This window comes from Callithrix jacchus, chromosome 10, assembly GCF_049354715.1.
Source record: "Callithrix jacchus isolate 240 chromosome 10, calJac240_pri, whole genome shotgun sequence".
NCBI classification, from domain to species: Eukaryota; Metazoa; Chordata; class Mammalia; order Primates; family Cebidae; genus Callithrix; species Callithrix jacchus.
This window is the reverse complement of record NC_133511.1, coordinates 66,033,739-66,057,754: the sequence shown is the minus strand read 5'-3', so window position 1 is coordinate 66,057,754 and position 24,016 is coordinate 66,033,739. Positions and strand designations below refer to the sequence as shown.

Below are 24,016 nucleotides of genomic sequence, written 5' to 3'. Positions count from 1 at the left end.
ATAAACACATGAGTAAGGAGTGGAGAAGTTTCTTCTTAAACTCAAACTCTCAGAGGATTCCCAGAAACACCTAAGAGTGAGATTTAAGGGGGTGATGCCCTGAATTACATGGGTGGGCAGAAAGTGGTGGCATTTTAAGTACTGCCATTAATGTGATCTCATTTGTGTCCTTCAGGTAGATGAGATCTAGGTAACTCTCTTCCACACAGGCAGATGATGCAAACAGCATTTTCAGTCTTCCCTCCACACTGTATGCCACCCACATACCCAAATAATACACATAGGCACAAATGCATACAGTATACACATATATAAGCCATAAACACACACACATACACAACAAGGGGAAGGGAAACTAACATTTCCTTAGCACCTACTGCATTTCTGGCATTGTGCTACATGTTTTGTATGTGTTATCAAATGAAACTGATTAAGAAGATGAAGCTCAGAGAAACTTGCCTGTAGTCTCACAGCTAGAAAGTGGGACAATTCAAACTAGAACCTAGATCTGTCTGACTCCAAATCCCACGCCCTTTCCACTGCCAAATGACACCGCTCATGTTCACATCTACTAGTCTCATGTGGATTAAAGGGTGGGGAAATGAAAGGAGGAGCTGATGCCTGGGCTAAAGAGAGCTTAACAAAGGTAGGCAGTGATGCATACCTGAAGTCAGGGATATTTCACAGGTGCATTTAGAGAGGATATATTCTAAATGAATGTATTACTAATTAATTTGTTCATTCACACTCTCGAATTTCTTTAACATACATTTATGTGGCCAGGTACTGAGAATACAAAGAAAAGAACACATCCCTCCCCTCTGGGTGCTTACAGTCTATGGAGGAGGTGGACACACAGCATGCAGTGAGACAAACACTATAAAAGAAGTAGGTGGGGAAGGCACCTATTTAGGAAAGGCAATGTTTAAGCAAAACCATGAGGAATAGAAAGGGAACTGCCATGGTCTTAAGCAGTTTGAAAGAGAGAGAACACGGAAAAAAATAAATCTCTTCGTGGCTGGATCTGTAACATAATTAGAAGCTATTGGCAGCCATGTTTCCCATCATGGGGTCCAGAAAGACACAGGCAGCCCACCTGTAAAGAAAAATGTGGCAAGTCACAGAGAGGAGGAGATGTGAAAGCTGAGTGACAGAACTTCCAGGCTGCTCCACAGTGCTCAGGGCCTACGTTCAGCATGACCCTAAGGCATGGCTGTGAGATTCCCCAATGTTCTTACAGTAAATTCTCCCCAGCCTTTTTTTCCCCCTGTATCCTAACACTGATAGACTTCTACAGATAATGACAGTTCTGACTGCAAAAAACGACAGGCCAGGGCCAGGTGTGGTGTCTTATGCCTGTAATCCCAGCATTTTGGGAGGCTGAGGCAGGTGGATCATGAGGTCAAGAGATCGAGATCATCCTGGACAACATGGTGAAACCTGTCTCTACTAAAAAATACAAAAATTAGCTGGGTGTGGTGGCGCACGCCTGTAGTCCTAGCTACTTGGGAGGCTGAGGCAGGAGAATTGCTTGAACCTGGGAGGTGGAGGTTGCAGTGAGCCGAGATCACGCCACTGCACTCCAGCCTGGTGACAGAGCAAGACTCCATCTCAAAGAAAAAAAAAAAAAAACAAAAAAACAGGACATGGCCCTGGCAGCAGTGTGTGGAATAGGCTTGAAGTCCAAAGACCAGAGACATGTAACAGAGAAGGCAGGAAGCCTTTATAGTTCATAATATTTCAAGGTCACGGATGTGTCCTTTCCTCTTTCTGGAAGGACCAACTTTTGTACACTGAATTTTTAATCTCTGAGAGCTATTACAGAACAGGGCATAGCAGCTCTGTTGATTTATAATTGATTGGCCCATCTTTATTTTACTCCAGTGAAATATGAAACAGCTAACAAATAAGCCTTGAAAAAATTCCTCTTAAGGTCCATAATGCAGAAGCTGGCTCTGTCTTGTCTCTTGTGACAAGTTACACTACTTTGCCTTTTTAAAGTTCCACCCTAATTATAGCATGGGAAAGTTTCATTTTTTGTCTCTAAAATAGATGTCTTAAAATAGAGGGAGAGCCATCAGATGGGTGAGAAGATAGATGCCTAGCTTCAGAGGAAAGCAGCACGCTTTCCCACCAAGCCCCTTCTGGAAGAAGAGTTCTTTGAAGTGGCAGGCCATCAGTAGTGGAGAAGCTGGGGTTTCCAGCTGTTCAGAGTGGTGCTATTTTTATTATCATTTCTTTTAGTAAATAGAATTAATACTTTTTAAAATCTGAGATTTAATGAAAGTTTTTTAGAAGCTAAGGGTATGTGCAGTGGTTGGATTCAGCAATGGGAATTTGCGTATTATATTAGAAGATGTATGGGAAGCGGGGCAGGATCACTGAGCTCTGGCTCCAATGCTGCTGCTGCTGCTTTGTTTGCTCTGTGACTTCCCACTAGTGTTGAGCATCTCTGGGCCTAGATCTTCTATTTATATGGTACAAGGGGATTTCTTTTACTTTACACTGTAAGACTTTGGATTAGGCTAACAATATCACTCAAAAGATTGATCCAAGGGCTGCAACAAACAAGATGAAACTTAGCAAGCACTTACATTAGGACAGATGTCAGATCAGCTTCTGTGTTAAGATACAGAACACCAACTGTGCAAACACACAGGATAAGGGAGAAACGGCTTAACAGACTGTGTGTGTGTAAAAGAGGATTATGATGTGGCTACTGAAAACCCAGTGCTCTTTTAGATGGTGTTATTTCGAATACAGTGACTAAAAAAAAGGAGGTAACAATTTACCCTCTGCTTTGTGCTAGTCATGCCTGTGAAAGCCGACTTGTATGGTCTGAAGCAGAAAGGGAGTAGGCCTAATTAAAGAGCCAAAGGAGCAGATTCCAGCTCAAAACAAAGTAATAGAGTAGTCTAAAGACAGAATGGGTCAAATATGATTCCCCTAACTCACCCAGAGAAAATAGTGAGAAATGGAGACACAAATAGTTCAGAATAAATGAGGTATATGATGAATGGAAAAAGTGAAGAGAAAGGAAGATGGAGAAGTAGGCAGAGTCAGGCCATGAAAAGCCTCGTGAGTGATGTTAATGGAGTTTATCTTTAGGACAGTGGGAACCTGCTAAAAGACTTTAGGCAGGGCAGTGATAGAATCACATGTGCATTTCAGAAAGATCACTCTGGCTGACAAATAGGAGGATGGGTTGGGAGACAAGAAACTGCAGACTGAGACCAAACAGGAACATAACAGGAATGAGCAGATTTGAGAAGAATTTAGAAAGTACACTTGACAGCATCTGGTGATTGAATGAATGTGTGGAATGAGGGAGTGCAAAATTTGGGCTAATGCCCAGGTTTCTATCCTGGACAACTAAATACTAGATGGGGAGAAGTGCCAGTCAATGAAGCCAGGAAAAGAAAGAAAGAAGGAGAGAACAAGAAGGAGGACTTATTGGCATGGGGCTGTGTGTGAGGAATTGGATATGATAAGTAGGTTAAATGGGCTTATAGCTCAGAAGATTTGCGAGGAGAGGAGACCACCAACAAAGAGTATAAAAATTAAGAAAACAGTAGGTTGAGGGTGGATGACTGGGGAGCACCAACGTTTAAGAGGTTGGCAGAAGAGGAACTCACACAGCATACTGAATCTAGACAGATGAGTGGGAAGAAAATAATGACATTGATATTTGTCTGGAGCCCCCCATCTTTATTTTTATTTTTGTAGAGATGAAGTCTCACTATATTGCCCAGGCTGGCCTCGAACTCCTGGGCTCAAGCAATCCTCCTGCCTCAGCCTTCCAAAGTGCTGGGATTACAAGTGTGAGTGACCATGCCTGGCCAACCCACAGCTTTCAAAGCATGCTGATTTCAATTGATATTCTGATGCAGGTAGGAATACATTTATTTTCTCTCTCATATATGAGGACATGGAAGCACAGGGTGGGGAGACTTGCCTTATTTTTTTTTTAACTAGGCTTTCCACTGAAAACAACTAGAATTATGAAAAAAATATAAAAATAAAAAATATTCATCATTTTATTTATTTTCTTTTGTAGAGATGGTGTCTTGCTATGTTGCTTAGGCTGGACTTGAACTCCTGGCTTAAAATGATTTTCCCCTCTTGGCCTCCCAAGTAGCTGGCACTGCAGGCACACACCACCATTCCCTGTGGTGATGGATCCATCATATTAATATAAGAGATGTGAAGACAGTAAAGAAGCAGTATGCCAAATCTAAAAACCCAGAGGGAGAAACTGAACATAGGAAGCCATTCAAGTTTTGAGGGCATTTACTAGTCCTGTTGAAACTGAACTATGGTTTGACAGTATCATGGGGCTAGAGAATCAAAGCCCAGGGAACACTGAAGGTGGGGGCATTTAATCAGAGACCCTTTATACTAATTTGGGATCTGAAAGGGATTCACCCTAAGGAGGAATTAACCAAAACTAAACCCATTCTCCTTATCCCATAGCCAGGAGAAAATGGTCTTGGAGTGAACGGAGGAGGAGAAGTGCAGACTGGTCCCCTTGCAAAACTATAGCTCAAATCTGTGTCATCAGAGTGGTTCAGAAAACACCCAGTCAGGAATTTAGTTTAAGCTGATTCCATACGGAATGCCCTAGGTACCTGGCCAAAATAAATAACAAGGTTTACAGTATCGCAAACTAAATAATGTGGGCCAACTCTTCCCTGAGTAAAAAAACTACAAAACCCAGACAAAATATACCTTTAAAAACAATCTGCCTTAAGATACCTGCGAACAAATAAGCTGTGAAGAATTATGGGGCTAAGGTTTGAAAAAAGAAGGAAATCCAAAGGGGTTCATGCAACTTTTCCCCTAAGACTGCTAACTCTAGAAGTGGCAGAGAAGCTGAAAAGTTGGGCAGAGAGGCTGAAAAGTTGAGCAGAGATTCTGGCAACCATGCCGGGCCAGGAGCCAAAAATTGTAATCTAAAGCATGCCACAGAATAGAAGCCTGACTGCTCATGCTCTAAGTCAGATCATTAAAAAACGAAACCATTGGAGGACAAATACACTGGAAATAGTATGGACCTTGCAGAGACCGAAGACTAGCTTCAGATAATTTCAATTTCTATAATTGGATGAAGACTATTTGAAATTATTAGTGATGTAGATAACCAGAATACCCTTGATCTGGTAAGAAAAAAATGATTTCAGTTGTCCAAAGGAAGAGCCATGGCCTCTCATTCAGTTCCTATTTACATTTAACTTAAAACTAATTAAGCTTAAAGAAAATTGAACATTCAGTTCCTATATCACATGAGCTACATTTCTAGTGCTCAAGAACTCAATATACCTAGTAGCTACACTATGAACAACACAGATACAGAACATTTCCAACATTGTAGGAAGTTCTACCAAACAGTGCTATATTAGGCCTTGTAAGGATTACTAGACAGTGTCTGCAAACTGGTACCAATCTCTGGGGATATAAAAGGCATGGTGGTTCATCACTCAAAAGTGGGGGATCATAAAGATCAGATGACAGAATGAAAATTTAGCCAAAGTCTGTTTCACAATGGACCCAGTGGAGTCATAAATCTACCTTGTGGTTTCTCCTCAGTTCCTGAATGTGTCACTGAAACAGACATACTAAACAACTGGCAGAATACCCATATTTGTTTACTGAGCAACAAAGTAAACGTCATTGTGGTAGGAAGTGTCCAACTGAAACCCCAGTAACTTTTCTTCCCTGTAATAGTAAACCAAAAATAACACTGAATCCCTGAGGTAATTAATTGCAGAGATTACTGCCATCACTAAAGATTAAAAAGATGGAAGGATAATGATTTCTATGATATCCCTGTTTAACATCTCATTTATTTAACTTGTATAGAAGATATCTTTTCTTTATTTAGCTTGTACAGAAAAAAAGGTTTTGAAGAATGATTGTAGATTACTGTAAGCTTAATCAAGAGGTGACTCCAACTTTCAGCTGCTATTCCAAATGTGGAATCTTTTTACTGGAGCAAATCTACAAAGCCCCTGGCACTGGGGATACAGCTAAAGACCTGTCAAATATTTCTTTCCCTTTATCAATTGATAAGAACTACCAGAAGTAGTCTGCCTTGACCTGACGGAGAACAGTACACTTTTGTCCTCTTCTCTTGGGGCCATATCAACTCTGGGATCTTACTATTTTGAAAATTTCCTACAGAATTTCATGCTGATTAGACCTGGCAAGCAGGAAGAGTTGCAAACATCCTAGATGTCTTAGTAAGATATGTGTGCTACAGGATGGAGATAAACCCCCTCCACCATCAAAATTCAGGGGACTATGAAATGGATTAATTTTTTTTGTTGTCCAGATATCTGAAGCATGTTGGGATATACTTCTAACATGAAAAACATAATCCTGTACTTTGCACTACTTGTAAAAAAAATCACAAAGCTTCATTCGTCTTTTTGGATTTATTTTTATTTATTTTATTTATTTTTTGAGATAGAGTCTCACTCTGTTGCCCAGGGTTGCAGTGCAGTGGTAGGATCTTGGCTTATTGCAACCACTGCCTCCCAGGTTCAAGCAATTCTCCTGCCTCAGTCTCCTGAGTAGTTTGGATTACAGGTACCCACTACCACACCTGACTAATTTTTGTATTTTTAGTAGAGGTGAGGTTTTGCCATGTTGGCCAGGCTGGTCTCAAACTCCTGACCCCAAGTGATCCACCCACCTCAGCCTCCCAAAGTGCTGAGATTATAGGCATGAGCCATTGTGCCCATCCCCTTTTTGGATTTTAGAAGTGACACATAAAACATTTGTGCTGTTCTAACTCACTTACTAAGTATCCCACAAGGCTGCTAGTTTTGAGTGAGGCCCAGAGCAAGGCAAGATTCTACAACAGGTCCCAACTATAATGCAAGTTGCTCTTCCATTGGGCATATGACTCAGCAGGTCCAAATGGTTTCTCAAGGACTATGGCAAATAGGTGTGCTCTACAGACAGGGTACCATAAATCCTGGATTTCAATGATAGCCTGAGTTTTCACCTGTTATCCCCAAATAATTATTAATACTGTCCCCTTTCCCTCTCATTTATATCCTGGTTTAGATGATAAAGTACATGGTCATTCTATGAATAGAGCCTTTTCTAGGTACCTATAGCAGATTCATTTTTGAACAAAGTTATGCTCTATTCTGAAGATAATGATTTTTATTTGAAAAACGATTTCCCACTTACTACTGCATATTGGTAGAGACCAAATACCTGATCACAGGATACTAAGTGATCACGCAACCTGAACCACTCATCATGAACTGAACGAACAACAGAACTCCCCCATCAAGTGAAAGCAATATTTGAAATCAGGCTCCAGCAAGTCTGGAAAAGTTGCAGGAATATATGGCTCAGATTCCTATGGTGCATACTCCTGCTGTACTGCTACCTCTCCATCAACCCTTAACTAACGTCCTATGGCCATCTAATATAGGAAGAAAAACCTCCAGCTGGGTTTACAAATGACTTAGCATGATATGCTGATACCTTCCCAAAGCAGACCATTACAATATCACAGCCCCCCACAGAAGTGACCAAAAAGACAGGGGAAGAAAAATCTAAGTAGGCAGAACTTAAAGCAATATATCTGACTATCTGACTGGCCACTTGCTTAGTCAAAGAGACAGCCAGAAGTACAGATCTACACTGATTCATGGGCAGCGGCTGATGGTTTAGCTGAATAGTCAAAGCTTGGAAAGAATATGGGAAAGCTGCTGAGAGGAAAATACAGAGAAAAATTATGTGACCTAACTTCTCAGAATAGATAGAGTATGAAGATTATTTGTGTCTCATGTGACTGTTTCCCCAAGACTATTCCCTGCAGAGGAGACTCTCAATGGTTAGGAAGTTAAGGTAACCCATTCCTTGAATGTCAGTTGCCCTCTTTCCCTTGGCAACAGGGATGAAGGCTACACACTTCCTTTCACCAAAGCAAATCTGGTTATGACCCCTGCTGAGTATTCAACCTGCCAATGGCAGAGGCCACTGCTGAGCCCCTCATATGACACCATTTCTCGAGGGATTATATAGCCATCTAGTATGAGGTTGACTTTTAAAAGCAGCAGCAAGTTTTCCTTACTAGAATAATTATAAATGTATTTTTGGACACAGATTTGCCTTCCTTGCTCACAATGTTCTATAAGTGGAATTACAAACTGTTGTTACAATAATACTAGCTTTTGTAATTGCCCATGCATTAACCTCTAATGAGAGCTTTATTTCTTCTTACAGCTTTGAGTTACTGTCTAGCATCCTTTCATTTCAACTTGCAAGACTCCCTCTAATATTTATGCAGGCGGGACTGGTGGCAATGAATTTTACCTTTTGTTTATCTGGGAATGTCTTAGTTTCTTCTGTACTTTGGAAGGGCACTTCTGCTGGATGTAGGATTCCTAGTTGACAGTTTTTTTCTTCTTTTAGCACATTAAATATATTTAATGTATCAGCCCCGTGCCTTCTGGCCTTGAAAATTTCTGACAAAAAGTCTGCTGACAATCATACTGAAGATTCCTTGTACGTGATGAGTTGCTTCTCCCTCACTGCTTTCAAGATCCTGTCTTTTAACAGTCTAATTATAATATGACTCAGTGGAGGTCTCTTTGAGTTCATCCTATCTGAGAGTCCACTGAGCTCCATGTATGTTTATATTCATGTCATTCATCAAACTTGGGAAGTTTTAGGCTATTATTTCTTCAAATAATCTCTCTCTCTGTGCTTTCTCTCTTCTCCTTCTGGGACTTTCATAATACATAGGTTGGTTGGTTTGATGGTATCCCACAGGTCCCTTAGGCTTTGTCTCAAGTCAATCTTTTTTTACTTTTTCTTTCTCTGATTTGATACATTTAACTGTTCTATCTTCAGCTTTGCTGATTCTCTCTTCTGACTGCTTGAATCTGCCTCTGAATCTCTCTAGTGAGTATTTCATTTCTTTTTTTTTTCTTTAGATGAAGTCTTGCTCCATCACCCAGGCTGGAGTACAGTGGCATGATCTCAGCTCACTGTAACCTCCACCTCCCAGGTTCAAGCAATTCTCCTGCCTCAGCCTCCTGAGTAGCTGGGCGAACAGACACATGCCACCATGCCCAGCTAATTTGTGTATTTTTAGTAGAGAGGGGGTTTCATTGTGTTGGCCAGGCTAGTCTCGAACTCCTGACCTTGTGATCCACCCACTTGAGCCTCCCAAAGTTCTGGGATTACAGGCATGAACCACTGTTCCTGGCTCATTTCTTTTTCTAATTTTCTGGTTTAAAATTTTTTTGTTTGTTTTCTTTTTAGGTTGTTAATCTCTTTGTTATTTCCTTTTTGTTAATACATCATATTCTTGACTTTATTCATATTTTCCATTAGTTCTTTATAAACCTTTAAGACAGCTGTTTTAAAGTCTTTGTCTAGTAAGTCCTCCCTTTCTCAGGGATAGTTTCTGTTGGTTAATGTTTTCCTTTGGATGGGCCATATTTTTCTGTTTCTTTGTATGCTTTGTGATTTTTTGTTGAAAGCTGGATATTTAAATCTATTAAAATGGTAACTCTAGAAATCAGATTCTCGTCTTTATAGGGTTTGCTATGGTTTTTTTTTTTGTTGCTGTTTTGTGTTTGATTATTGTAGGCTGTCTCTGTGTCAAGGATCAGGCTGAGGTGTAAATGTAAGGTCTTCTCAGGTCTTTCTAAGCCTGTGCGCTTCTCTGGGTATGTGTGGGGACATTCTAATTTCCTTTGTATATGCAGTTGCTTTTGAATGTCCCAGACTTTAATGTCTGGCTCCCAAAAGTTGGAGGAGTGGGGGTGGAATGGGGATTAAGAAAGGAAGTCCTTTAAATTCCCTGGAAGACTCTTCAGCTGGAACAGAAGGGGCTTACAACAGTTGTAGATGGTATACAATTATGGTTGTGTGCCTCTGTGTCTGCACCTCAATGATCAGAAGTAGCACTCAGTGATCAGAGCACAGATCTCTAAAATTTGGAGGACAAGGATCTTTTTGCCCACCCTGGCTCCTGCAAGCTGCATGTGAGTTGCCCCAGGAATATATTTCTTATTCTAATTTTCAGATTTAAAATTTGAACTATGAGATTGGGAGTTATGGGTTAAGAGCTGTAATTGACTGAAATTAGCTGCAGTTTGTCATCCAAATCTTCTCCTAGCAGATGCAAACTTTTAATAGACTCCAGAGTTTCAACATTGTTATATCAGACTGATTCTGCCAATGAAACTGTTGTCTAAATGAGGAGACCGGTTCTTGGTGCTTCCTACTCTATCATCTTCCCAGAATTCTCTAGTGAAATAGTCTTTGATGATTTATCTACTATACCAGTTAGATATAGTTAGGGAAGTTGGGATCCTAACTTAAAATAGCATAGGGTGTCATGTAAACCAGCAACCAAAACTGATATGGTTTTTCTCATTACCACAGCCTATGTGCCTAAGAATTAATGGAAATGAGAGTAGCTCCTCTTACAATTATATCTAATAGTCTGTTTGCAGAATTCTGATTCTCATTCTACAATTTTGGGCACTTCTGATTTATAGGTCTTAGTTCCTAAGGAGGTACTTTTATCAGGAGACAACCATAGTTCCACTGAATTGGAAGTTGTGATTGCTACTGGCCACTTATGATTCTCATTCCTCTGAACCAATAGTCAAAGAGGGACTCATCCTACTGGCTAGGTAACTGATACTGTTTCTAAAAATAAATATAATTGCTGTTATACCTTGAGGTCAAAAAAGAGTATCTTTGGGATCCAGAATATTATCTGGTGCTCCTCTAAGAAGTTCCATGTCTTTTAGTCTTTTGATGAAGACTACAGCAACCCAGTAAAAGCAGGACCTTTAAGGACTCAGACCCTTCAGGAGTGAAGGTTCAGAAGACCACATCAGTTAAAGAATCCCAACCAGCCAAGGTGCTGGACGAGGACAAAGGAACATTGAAAAGGTGATGGAAAAAAGTATTTACAGATATCCACTATGGCCTCCTGACCAGTTAGGAAAAGATGACTGTAGCAACTATGCATATTTTCATGTGCATTTTCTTCCTTCATGTGTATGTGTGTGTGTGTGTGTGTGTGTGTGTGTGTGTGTACTTGCATGCACACTTAAACTGCTAGTGGTGACTGACTTTACAACTTAGTTTTTAGGATATAAAATATCCATAAATTTATTTGGAGGAGAAAATAATATCATCCAGAGACAGCTACAGTAAATGAAGAAACTGTGTCTCATCCTTCTTGAGAGGATGGTGAAGGTGTCTTCAGTATAAGAGGAAGAGTTCCTCTGTGTTAGTTAAAAGCATGTTATGGTTGCTATTGTTGCATGGAAATTAAATACGGAGGGAAGTAGGAGAGCAGATATTGGTGTTCCAAGGGTTGAATGGTGCCAGTCATCTTCCTGTTTGCTCTCAGCCTTCATCCTTTCCCTCTGTGTGCTTCTATGTATTATAAGGGGCTGGAGCCACCTCCTCACCTACACTTCCCAGACTGCCTTTCCAATTTGTTTCCAGTTAGATATTGTTAATAGAAGGGATTCATGAGAGACTGGAAGGCCAGAGCAAGGGAGAAGAAACTCTTGTTTGGCTTCTGATAGCATTTCTATAAGAAGCAGCAGTGATAGTGCAGTAGCAATGGCAGCTCTAACCATGGAACTGTGTTGGCAGAGATTCCAGCCTTGGTTGAGGCATCACATCTTTAGCACATCCAGAATTACAGTGACACCCTCCCTAAAAGCCCAGCAGTGAGTATAGACTTGGTGACTTCAGTTTAGCGGTATTGCAGCTTCTGATCTCTGGTTATCAACCATTCTTCCTCTTTGTTCTTCCCATACTCCTCTTCTCCACTTAGCTCTTCCATTCCTTCTAAAAGCCATGTAACCAATTCCCTTTCTTTATCACTGGTAATATTTTAGGTGGAATAATGGTTCTCTGGATATGATTTTTAAGAGTGCTTATCTTTTAGAGCTACAAACTGGAATATTTATAGATGAAACATTTATAGGTATGTATGAGATTTTTCTTAAGAATATTCTAGGATGGGCTGTGGTAGGGGCATAGATGAAACAAGATTGGCTATAACCTTGATAATTGTCATGTGATAACTGTTGGTGATAGGCACCTGGAGTCAATTTTAAGATTGACTTTAATTTTATGTGTTTAAAAATTTCCATGACAAAATACCAATTACCCCCCCTACCAAGAATAAATGAGTAAACCAATCAATAAACCAATAAATCCAATCTATTTGCAATATCTTAAGTGGTTTTTATATTTCTGTCTACAGCCTGACTGACTCGCGGAGAAAGCCTACTTACAAATGAAGCCAGGATTCCACAAAGAAGGTGGCGAGAAGAAAAAGGGCCATTCTGGCCGGGCGCGGTGGTTCAAGCCCGTAATCCCAGCACTTTGGGAGGCCGAGGCAGGTGGATCACGAGGTCAAGAGATCGGGACCATCCTGGTCAACATGGTGAAACCCCGTCTCTACTAAAAATACAAAAAATTAGCTGGGCATGGTGGCACGTGCCTGTAATCCCAGCTACTCAGGAGGCTGAGGCAGGAGAATTGCCTGAACCCAGGAGGCAGAAGTTGCAGTGAGCCGAGATCTCGCCATTGCACTCCAGCCTGGGTAACAAGAGCGAAACTCCGTCTCAAAAAAAAAAAAAAAAAAAAAAAAAAAAAGAAAAGAAAAAGGGCCATTCTGCCATCAACCAGATAGTGACCTGAGAATACACCATCGACGTTCATAAGCACATCCATGGAGTGGGCTTCAAGAAGCATGCCCCTCAGGCACCCAGACAGATTCAGAAGTTTGCTATGAAGGAGATGGGAACTCCAGATGTGCACATTGATACCAGGCTCAGCAAAGCTGTCTAGGCCAAAGAAATAAGGAATGTTCCATACCTAATCCATCAAATAAAGTTATAAAATTGCAAAAAAAAAATAAATAAATAAAAAGAATGAAGCCAACACCAAGGAAAACAAAGGTATCTGCATGTGTATGACAGAACAAGTGACAGAGTAACAGAAGTCGCACACATGCTCATGAAATAGAGATGCACACAGAGACCTGACAACATCCTGTGCACCTATATCCAGCCAAAGCATCCGGCAGATTTAACTTAGGATTTTCCAGATACATGAACCAATAAATTCCCTTTTTTGTTTAAGCTACTTTGAATTGGATTTATGTTACTTGCAAATAAAACAACCCTAACTAATGAAACCCCTATTAAATGATCACTGCTATTATCCCAACCCCCTTGAGTAGCTAACCAACCACCATCATCACTATATGAAATCTAAGTAACTTATTACACATATACATATATACATTAGGCATAAATCACAATAGAATATGCTAAGCACTGAATTAACTGGGAAACACTAAATTAAACTGATCCTTAGAGAAGGGATTAAGAGGCATGGGCTAAAGCAGTCAGAGAAGGCTCCTGGTAGGGAAAAGAGGAAGGTCTGAGCTGGGTCTTAGAAAATGTACAGAATCGGATGTGAGGGCGATCTGGCTGTGACATCTGTCACCCCATTGATCGCCAGGGTTGATTCGGCTGATCTGGCTGGCTAGGCGGGTGTCCCCTTCCTCCTTCACCGCTCCATGTGCGTCCCTCCCGAAGCTGCGCGCTCGGTCAAAGAGGACGACCATCCCCGATAGAGGAGGACCGGTCTTCGGTCAAGGGTATGCGAGTAGCTGTGCTCCCCTGCTAGAACCTCCAAACAAGCTCTCAAGAAAATGTACAGAATCTATGTAAGAATATAATATAATGGTCATAAGTATGGTCTTTGGAGTCCAATTGACGTAGTTCAAATCCTGGCTCTGTTACTGACTAGCTTTGCAACTTTGGGCAAGTTACTTAAATGTCTATACTTATTTCCTCATCTAAAAAATTGGGATAATAATAGGAGACCTACCTCATAGAGCTGTTATGAGGATTTAATGAGTTAACATATATAGTGCTGAGAACAGTGTCTGGCACATAGTAAGTACTACACATGTGTTTTTACTACTCTTAAGAAAGGAAGGACCAGCCAGAAGGAACAGCCTCAGCAAAGATGCAGAGTGGGAATGTAGAAACCTTATCTAGAGACCAGGGAACAGACTTACTGAGGTGAAGCAGAGGGCTCATGAAGGACAATCATCTGGCAAGACAATTTACAGATGACCAATCAGAGGCAGGGAAAGTGGCTTTCCAAACACCTGGATCTCTCCTAACATCACAGGGGAAATTGGGGGCACATGTCTGAGGCCTTTCTGGGAGCTTCAGTAGGTGACATTATCCCTGCTTTGAGCACATCCTATCTTTATGGCACTCTCAAACTGCTATGGGTTATTTCCTTGGATATTTGTACACAAAAACAGAACAGACTCCACGAGGTAGAACTTACTGCTCTGCGACAGCCAAATTGGGTGGCAGGGAGGTGAGGCCATTGCCTGTGAGGAGCAGGACACGGAGGTGTGGCAGAATCCCCAAATCACAGATGGCCTCTGCAGTCAGGCTGTTGAAGGAAAGGTCCAAGAACTGCCATGCAAAGATAAAAGATGGGGAAGATAAGCACTCTGTGTCACAGTGTCACAGTGATGCTCATATATGAGGTGGGAGCTACTTTCCAGAGTGCCCCATCGCCTATAGGACAAAACCCTCCTGGCTCTCTGGATTAACATTCAAGGTCTACTAGAGTCAGTACCCAACCAATTTCTAGCCTTAGTTGCCACTACAAATCTTTGTTTATCCTGTAGTGCTGGGCAAATAGACTCCTCCCCACTCTTTGCTTCATCCACCTATAGATCTCTGCTTGTGCTTTTCGCTTAAACAGCAGTGCTCTTCTTCCAAGTATCCTAATCCAAGCCCCAAAAAGACAGTTCAAAAGGAGCAGCTTCCTTGTAAAACTTTCCCAACTCCCCAGACAGATGGAATCTCTACCTCCCCTAACTTGAAGTGCTTTATCTAAACTGCTCTTGGGGTACTTACCAAAGTCTGCCAGGTATCTGGCATATGGATATGCCTAGCATAGTGCCTGGCACACAGTGGTGGACTAGATCACAAACTGGCACTTGGAGGACTGTGAGGTCAAGTGCCATGCCACTGTAACACCGTGTCCTTGTAACTTAGCATAGATCTGGCACAAAGTAGGTGCACATAAAAAATGAGCTGAAATAAACTGGTTTATGAGGATAATAATCCTGAATTGTCAACCTATTATTGGCCACCTTCTAACTGGCCATCTGGATTCATGAGACAGTTAACTGGGGTCAAGGGGCCAAGGGTTCGGTCAGAAAACTGTGTTTCTCTCCAGAGACAAAGCCAATCATGATAAATGACATCTGTCCAATATTTGTTTTCCTTTTCCTAAGCCTCTGTAGACACTCACTCTATATACAAGTTGGCCCCCTTCCATGCACCGCTATTTCTTATGTGCTTCCCTGTGCCCCTCTCAACATACATTGAAGTCTATTGAATGGGATCAGTTTCAGCATCTTATTCAATTGGTAAAGGAGCAAGTCTTTGGCCAGCCACATCAGTGTTACATAGTCAGACATATACGCACTGCAGGTTACCATCAGAGAAGGTCTGGGTTTCGTCTGACTCTGGAGTAATAATTAACTGATGGGCTCTGCAGACCTGAGGTTAAGTCTTGGCTAACAATGTGATATTAGGCAAATTACTTAATCTGGGTTTCCTTATCTCTAAAGTAGAAATAAGTGGTTCTTATGTAGATGAAGCCTTTATCCTGGAGTCTAGTATACAGTAAATACTTAATGTTGGCTGTCATCATCATCACCACCACCATCCGTTCATTCCTCAACCCTATGCATAAGGCTTACTTTGTACTTGTCCCTGCCCTTTAGGAGCTCCCAGCCTACTCTGCTAAATACATGTATATGTTCATTATGTAACAATGCTGCTGGGATTGATGTCTGAAGACAGACCAATCAGGGCACAAAGGAAGGAAAAGTTCAGGTCTATCAGGGGATCAGGACAGGCTTCACAGGGTAGGTAACATTTGAGCTGTCCTCAGAGATCAATAGGTATTTACCAAATTGTTAAGGGCAAAGAGACATTCAGGGCAGCAAGTGGCATGTATAGAAGCCAGGAGGCAGCCTTGCTTGTTCTGAGAACAGTGAATGGTTTGGGTATGACTGAAGTCCATGGTATAAGAAATGGCTTGGTAAGACTAGCCAAGCACTACAGAAGCACTGAGTTCATGCCACCATCAGCAACTTCCAAGGTTTGAGGATTCAGACAATGAGGCAATCCCACTTGGCTGGAGCAAACAGAGAAGGCTACAGGAGGAAGATGCAGAAAGGTGCCTTAGATAAGCACAGGGAAATGGAGGGAACATTCTCTCCTACTCATATGTGAACAGTCAGCCTATGGATTCTATCTACCTCCTTAATATCTCTCATACTTGTTCTCTCCAATCTATTTTTTACACAGAAGCCACAATGGTTTTTCAAAATGGAGTTCTGACCCTACCACTTAGCTTAAAACCCTTCAAAGGATCCCTAGTCTCCATAAGGTTTAAAATCCTCAGGAAAGTTTCCAAGGTTCTCCCCAGTCTCTTTTCTGCTACCTCTCCAGGTTCACATATCACTATACTCTACTATGTCTCAGTCTCTATTCCAACCATACAGAGCTGTTTCCTTAGGGTTCTAGCTCAGAAGCTGGCCAGTTGGTATTTTGTATAACTCATGAACTAAGAATAATTTTTGCTTCTTCTTTTTGAGACAGAGTCTCAGTCTGTCACCCAGTTGAACATGGCTCACTGAAGCCTCAAGCTGCGGGGCTCAGGTGATCCTCCTGCCTCAGCCTTCCGTGCAGCTGGGACCACAGGTGTGCACCACCATGCTAATTTTTTGATTTTTGTAGAGACAAGTTCTCATTTTGTTCCCAGGCTGGTCTTGAACCCTGGGCTCAAATGATCCTCCTGCCCTGGCCTCCCAAAGTGCTGGGATTATAAGTATGAGCCACCCTGCCCAGCCAATTTTTACATTTTTAAATGGTTGAAAAAAATTTAAAAAAAAGAAGAGTATGTTTTATGTGCAAAGTATGTAAAGTTCAGATTTCAGTGTTATAAATAAAGTTTTAGGCTGGACACAGTAGCTCATGCCTATAATCCCAGCACTTTGGGAGTCCGAGGTGGATGGATCACTTGAGGCCAGGAGTTTGAGAATAGCTTGGCCAACATGGTGAAACCCCATCTCTACCAAAAATATAAAAATTAGCCAGTTGTGGTAGTGCACGCCTGTAACCCCAGCTATCGGGAGGCTGAGGCACAGAATTGATTGAACATGGGAAACGGAGGATGCAGTGAGCCGAGATCGTGCCACTTACTCCAGCCTGGGTGACAGGGTGAGACTCTCTCAAAAACAAATAATTAAAATAAATAAACAAAGTTTTATTGGAACACAGCCATGCTCATTTCTCATTTGTTTATATATTGTCTATGGCTGTTTTCCATTACCCAACAGCAGCATTATGACTAGTTATCATCATATGAACCACAAAGCCTAAAATATTTACTGTCTGGCCTGTTGTACAGAAAAGGTTTGCTGACCTTCGTCTAGCTGCTTTGGCTATTTAATGTAGGATCCAAACTTGCTTTCTATAGAATTCAGGGCAGCTCAAAGAAATGAATACCCTTAGAATCACGGGCCACAGAATTTCAGAGCTGGCCCAGAATTTACAGAGGGGAAATGTCAGTCCCAGAGAGGGTATGATGTTTGGCCAGGTAGGCATGGCAAAGTACTGGCAAAATCAAGACAAAAGAAGGTCTTCTGACTGCCAGGCAGAGCTCCAGCTGAACCTTTTTCAGATCTGTAAGCCAAGAATCAAACCATGACAAAGTTAAGTTTTTCTAAATTGACTCCTAAGAATTCTACCCTGGTTCTTCCTCCTGGGGCAGCCTTTTTGTCAAACAAGAACAGAAGATTCCTAACCTGGCTACTATATCTGCTGAGTCACATCAAGTTTTATTACACATCAAAATATTCATTACTGTGAGCTGCAAATTCAGGATATTTGACAGGTTTATCCTTCTTGTTAGGGAGACCTTGCAAATCACAGACAGATGAAAACAAATGGCCGGGCAAGAGATTTCCTGTTTTCATTTATATTCTGCATCTTAGCTTTGGTCTGCTCTCTTATGTAAATAAATACCCTTTTGTAAGGGTAGGTCCGCTGGATAAATCATCTTCATCAGATGCAATCGCACTATAAAGTAAAGTAAGGCCTCCAAAAAAGTCACTCATGATCAACCACTAGATCCAAGCTAGTCAGCTGTAGGGTCAGAGCCTGTAGTCACGTCTCTTTCCCCCAGCCCACTGGCACTTGAAACAGGGGTTTTAAGTGGCAGGGGTGAAGAAGACAAGATGTATGGCACAATGCACAGCACAGGAGCTCAACGACTACTCTTTGAAAAAGTAGAGAACAAATAAATGGAAGTTCTTAAGAAGCTCCCAGGCTCAAAGATCAGGGACATGGCTCCCTGTATCTCTAGACCATCTGAAACTGGTTTCCCACGGTCTATTCCAAAATCTACTATTAAATATTTAACACAGCAAAAAAAACGCATCAGTTGTTGTAAATTTACTTTCTATTTTACTGGACTTTCAAGAGCTTTGCTTCCTGGACAAGCATAAGGACTACTTTTGTCCCAAATCATAGTAAATTACTGTTATCTTCAATATGACTTGAAACCATAGAGAGAAGGTTCCATTTCAGTCAGCAGAATATGCTTTATCAATGCAAAGACATATAATCCATTTTAGGAAGATGGCTATCCAAAGAGGTTAAAACCTTTTAAAACTTTGGCATATGAAGGCCATCAACTCTGAAAAACTCACTCTTGTAGAAGGTCCCCCTCACTGACAAGACCAGGTTAAGTGAGGCTTTTGTGAAGAATGGCTGACCCTTGATGTTTGCAGATGAAATCATTTAGGTTAACAGCTCTTTGGGGTCGACCTCAAGGCTCATAACATGCAGACATTTTGCTGAATATGACTCTGAAACACTACTCCAGCATGTGGAGAAGAGTCTGTTATTCAGTGAGTGAGCTTGTCAGATGCCAAGCCCCACACGTGGCTTCACCTCTGTTGTCCTTTCCTCTCCACATGTGCAGTGACTCTCAGGTAGTGACAAAGCTTTGTTCCTTTATGAAAAGTGGCCCACAAGTCTTCATGAAAGCTGAAGAAGTAGTCAACTTGAAGTATGAAGACATGTGTGGAAAATGCATGATTATGGGAAAATTTAGGAGAACACCAAGAATGCAAACAAAATTTTCTGTATATTCTAATTTGGGGTTTGGAGAACAGCTGTGAATGTACAAATGTTCAAGACTCTGCTGCTAATCCCTTAGGATTCCCTTTCATACTCATCTCTGAGCTTATGAACTAGGCTTATAGCCTGCTCTACCTCAGCCACTGTGACTGATCCAGCTCACTTAGACCAGGATGAGACTCTGGAATCAGTCTATCATGTCTCTAGTTCAGCCGGTTCAATCTGCTACACCTAGCTCTTAAGCTCCATGGCTCCTCAACCCCCACTAGGATCCAGATCTCCCTTCAAGCTCTCCCCTCCTGTAACACTCTGTTTTAAAACTCACTTGTCTGCACAGACTCCCTTGGACATGATCTTCGGCATTTATTTTCCAGGACCACGCACAATGGTTAAGTCTTTGGCATCCACTATTTGCTGTAACTTCTACCATCACCACCACCTCCATCAGTATCACTACCCTTACAACACCCACCCCCACCCTCCCTGGAGGCCAGAAATAAAGCAAGGTCCTGGATGTACAGGCCCAGCAAGCCCCTTCCCAACAGTTAAAATCAGTAAAACTCTATACTCATTCCTTACAGGGGAAGTGGTGGGCACCGAAAACTCCCTGCCTTCAACTTACCTCCAATAACTTAAAGTCTCCATATTTCACGTAGATTGTTTTGATGCCATTAAATGCGAGATCCAGTTCCTTTAGGGCTGGAAATGTGTGAAATGCCTCTACATGGGGAAGAGAAAGAGAGTGTCTGCAGCGTGTAAATCACTTAAGAGAAAGATATTAATAATTACCATTTACTGTGTCCCTACTAGGTTAGGTACCTTACATACATGGCCTCTAAATCTCTAACCCAGAAAAATAGGGATTACTATTTCCATTCTATGGCTGACTAAGGCTCAGCCAAGCTAAGTGATTTGCCAGAAATGGAATTGCTGGTTAAGTGAAAGAGCCAAGGATTGAATCTAAGTCTGCTCAACAGCAAAGCTCGTTTTAAAAATTATCTTTATTAATCCTGATTACAAAAATTAAAACATGACTACCAAAAATAGTCAAACATCATAGAAAAATAAACGCTGTTTAATCCCAACATCCAGAGACAAGTATTAAGTTTCATAATAGCACTCACCTTTTTCTCATGTATCAAAATACACACATATACTTCTTTTAACAAAAATAGTCACACTGTACACATTGTACTGACTTGCTTTTTCCCTTAACAGTATGACTTAAAGATTATTCCATGTCAAAACATATAGATATGCCTAATGTCTTCTGATGTTCTACATTATAGACATATCCTAGTTTACTAATCAATTTTCCTATCAATAGCCTTTAGCCTATATGAATAAAAAGAAAACTTTTCTCCCTTTAAAAAAGAACTGAACTTTCTCTAGCCCTGTTCCTCTGGTAACCTGAAACAAATGGCATAGTAACTGCATTTCCAGGTGGTATCACTTGCAGTTAAAATCACCCTAGGTTGGTAAATTGCATCTGGGCTAGGAGAAACTAAATGAATGATAAACACCTGAAGGGGGCACCATAATTTTGGGCTTCCCTGTGTGCAGTGACTCCTACAATTGGACATATCCTTTGCAAAACTCTAGGAGCTATGCCTATAAGTGTTACAATGTATACTGGTTCCCGTGCGCAATGAAATTTTTAAGCCAGGGTGGCTTTTGCATCCACCCAATTACAGTCTGTCTTGTACCTGAGCTGACACTGCAGGTGGGGAGAGCACAAAGAATACCTCATGGATGGCTTTGGGGAACTCCACTGAAGAGAAACTCCTGATGCTGTTGTACTGGCAAATGGTGTGGAATGACTCAGAGGCTTCTAAGTGAACCTGATGTTAAATATGGCCCATGGTAGTCTTGTGAGTCAGAATGTTCAGTAGAGCCCAATAAAAAGGCTGCTTTGTATTTCAGGATGTTTCTGAATGAACATATACAGTGAACATCATTGTATAAGTGTTTTCTACGGAATAATTACCTGGAAGTGAAACTAGGAAAGGCAATGACTACTTTAAATTTAGGAAACATTATTGAATTACCTCCAAGATGTTATCCAATTACCATAATTCCCCAGTTAAATGCAAGAGTATCCATTTCCCTACCAATGCGGGCTGCCATCAGTCCTTTTCACTTCTGCCAATAATTGACATGCAGAAAACAGTATCTTGATCCACTGTAATTATTAGTGAGGTTGAATACCTTTTCATAAACCTCTTGGCCTTTGCATTTCAAGCCCAAGCTCCAGACAGACCACACTGCCTCCTAAAGGGCAGGGACCTCATCATATGCTTCTTTGAAAACAATCCTCAAACTCAATGCAACAAAACTGAACTTACCCATTTCCCTCTAACCTGCCTTTTCTCTAGTGTTCCCTGTCTTGATGAAATGCCCCTTGATTCCTCCCTCTCCCTACATTCCTATCAGTTACCAGGTCCTATGGTTTCTACTTCTCCTGAATCTCTCGATCCCCTGCACTCTTCTTGCCACAATCCTGGCTCAGGCCTCAGCTCCCCTCCCCTAAAAACCTGAAACAATCTCCCAGGTTTCCTGGCCCTCATCATCATCTTTTATAATCCACTCTCCTCACAGCTGCTGCTGAGCTTCTCTATTTAAAACCCTTCCAAGGCTCTCTTTTGCCTGCAGCACTAAGTCCAATTCACTCCTGGCCCTTGAAAATCTAGTCACTGCCAATCTCTTTAGTTTCAGTTGTCCCCTACATGCATCCCTTGCAAACATACAAGTCCTCTTCAGTCTCCTGATCAGGCACTGCCACTCCACATCTGCTCCAGCAGCCTGAAATGCCTTCTTCCCTTCTAATTCCTGAATCACTCTTTTTTTTTTTTTTTTTTTGTCTCAGCTTAGGTGCTCCTCTTCTCAGAGGTTCCTCTGACATTCTGGCCTGGCTTGAAGTCCCACGTATATGCTTACATAATATTTCCTAATTCTCTCTTTCACTGCTCTCCCCTCATCCTGCTCTAACTGTCTGTATCTGAGTTCATCTCTCTCAACAAACTACGAGCTCACCAGAGCAGGACTAGATGCACTGATTTCTAAAAGCCAAGTATTCACATAGTCCTAATACCCAGCAGGGGTCACTGTGGATTGCTGAATAACAGAGGTTTTATGCTCCCATGGTAGCACTTTATAGGCTTAGAAACATATTTATATACCCATCTCATACAAGCCTGCAAGGTATCCTGCAAGAAGAGGAAAAAAAGAAGGGGATTATCCCCATTGACAGAGAAGTAGCAGATCACAGAAAAATGTTCTAAGTAGGTAGCTCCACAGTGGGGCTAGAATCGAGGTCTTTGTGCTCTCCAGCACCCAGCCTATTGCTCTCCAAAAAACAGATGTGTGGCCAATCATGGATGGATAGACAAATCCTAACACATGTGAATGGCTGTGCTGGCTAAGAAGAGGAAGATAGCTTTCAAGAAAGAAAAAGCTTACCTAGAGGCAGCAGGTTTTCTGAGGCATTGATATAAACCACAGAATGAAAATGCTTGAAGTCATTTTCCTTAGCCTGTAGGAAAGCATTTCAGAAAAAAAAAAAAAAAAGATTAATTCCCTGTCTAGAAGCCTTGCTGAAGCTCAAAGCCACTGTCAGAAGGAACAAAGACCTAAAGGAAAAAGGGGCATCCTTAGCACAAGAGCAGCCACTTGTTGAGGGCTACAGGGTTTTCCTGCTTTTTTCCCCACTATATTTCAAGTGTCCAGAAAAGTATACCAAATGACATTCTGAAGACCCGTATAACCACTATCCAGATGTATGTATTTAATACAGCTGAATATTTTGCTATCTTTGCTTTAAATACATTTCCTTAAAGAAGGAAAATATTATATAGGGTGAACCACCACCATTATCACTCCCCTCCATGTATCCCTCCCTAATCCCATAACAGCTATCCTGAATTGGTGACTATCATTCCCATACTTGGTAATTTTGTTTTTTTGTTTTTTTTTCGGAGAAAGGTTCTCACTACTATTGCCCAGACTGGAGTTCAGTGGCACAATCTTGGCTCACTGCAGCCTCGACTTCCTGAGCTCAGGTGATCCTTCCACCTCAGCCTCTTGAGTAGCTAGGACTGCAGGCACATGCCACCAAGCCTGGCTAGCTAATTTTTTGTATTTTCAGCTGAGACAGGGTTTTGCCATGATGCCCAGGCTGGTCTCGAACTCCTGGGCTCAAGCGATCTATCTGCCTCAGCCTCCCAAAGTGCTAGGATTACAGGCATGAGGCACTGCACCCACCACCCATACCTTTTTTAGACTTGTATTATATATGTGTGTATGTGTGTTTGTGTATTTGTGTATCTTTCAACTATATATAATGCTAGATACAGGTAGTAAAACTTCACATTAAATGCAATAGTATTGTGGATCTCATTCTACAACATGCCTTTTCACTCAACACCGTTTTTGAGATTTACCTAAAAAACAGTGAGGTAATCTGATACATATTGATTTATGTATCAATACATGCAGCTTTATTTTATTTGAGACAGAGTTTTGCTCTGTCACCCAGGCTGGAGTGCAGTGGCACAATCTCAGCTCACTGCAACCTCCACCTCCCCAGTTCAAGCCATTCTCCTGCCTCAGCCTCCTGAGCAGCTGAGACTACAGTAGTGCACCACCACACCCAGCTAATTTTTTATCTTTTTAGTAGCGATGGGGTTTCACCATATTGGCCAGGCTGTTGGTCTTGAACTCCTGACTTCGTGATC

At 41.5% G+C, this 24,016-nt stretch overlaps 1 protein-coding gene and 1 long non-coding RNA gene across 26 annotated transcripts in view; one reads left to right on the top strand and one right to left on the bottom strand.

The window, feature by feature from the left end:
• The window catches only part of XRRA1 (X-ray radiation resistance associated 1), a 133,451-nt gene that overhangs the window by 71,241 nt on the left and 38,194 nt on the right, over window positions 1-24,016 (bottom strand). For all 25 annotated transcript variants that reach the window (XR_013523247.1, XM_035265446.3, XM_078340214.1 and 22 more), the window contains 3 exons: window positions 22,743-22,815; window positions 19,906-20,003; window positions 14,392-14,525 (listed from right to left, as the gene is read on the bottom strand). Coding sequence is in view for 23 of the 25 variants with exons in the window: in XM_035265446.3 (XP_035121337.3) it covers window positions 14,392-14,525; window positions 19,906-20,003; window positions 22,743-22,815 (305 nt within the window). In the remaining 2 variants the exon portion in view is untranslated. The remainder of the gene's footprint in view (window positions 1-14,391; window positions 14,526-19,905; window positions 20,004-22,742; window positions 22,816-24,016) is intronic.
• Window positions 1,511-13,160, top strand: LOC128929033 (uncharacterized). The gene is made up of 2 exons (XR_008474916.2): window positions 1,511-3,890; window positions 12,278-13,160. It is a non-coding gene; the product is annotated as an uncharacterized LOC128929033 (long non-coding RNA).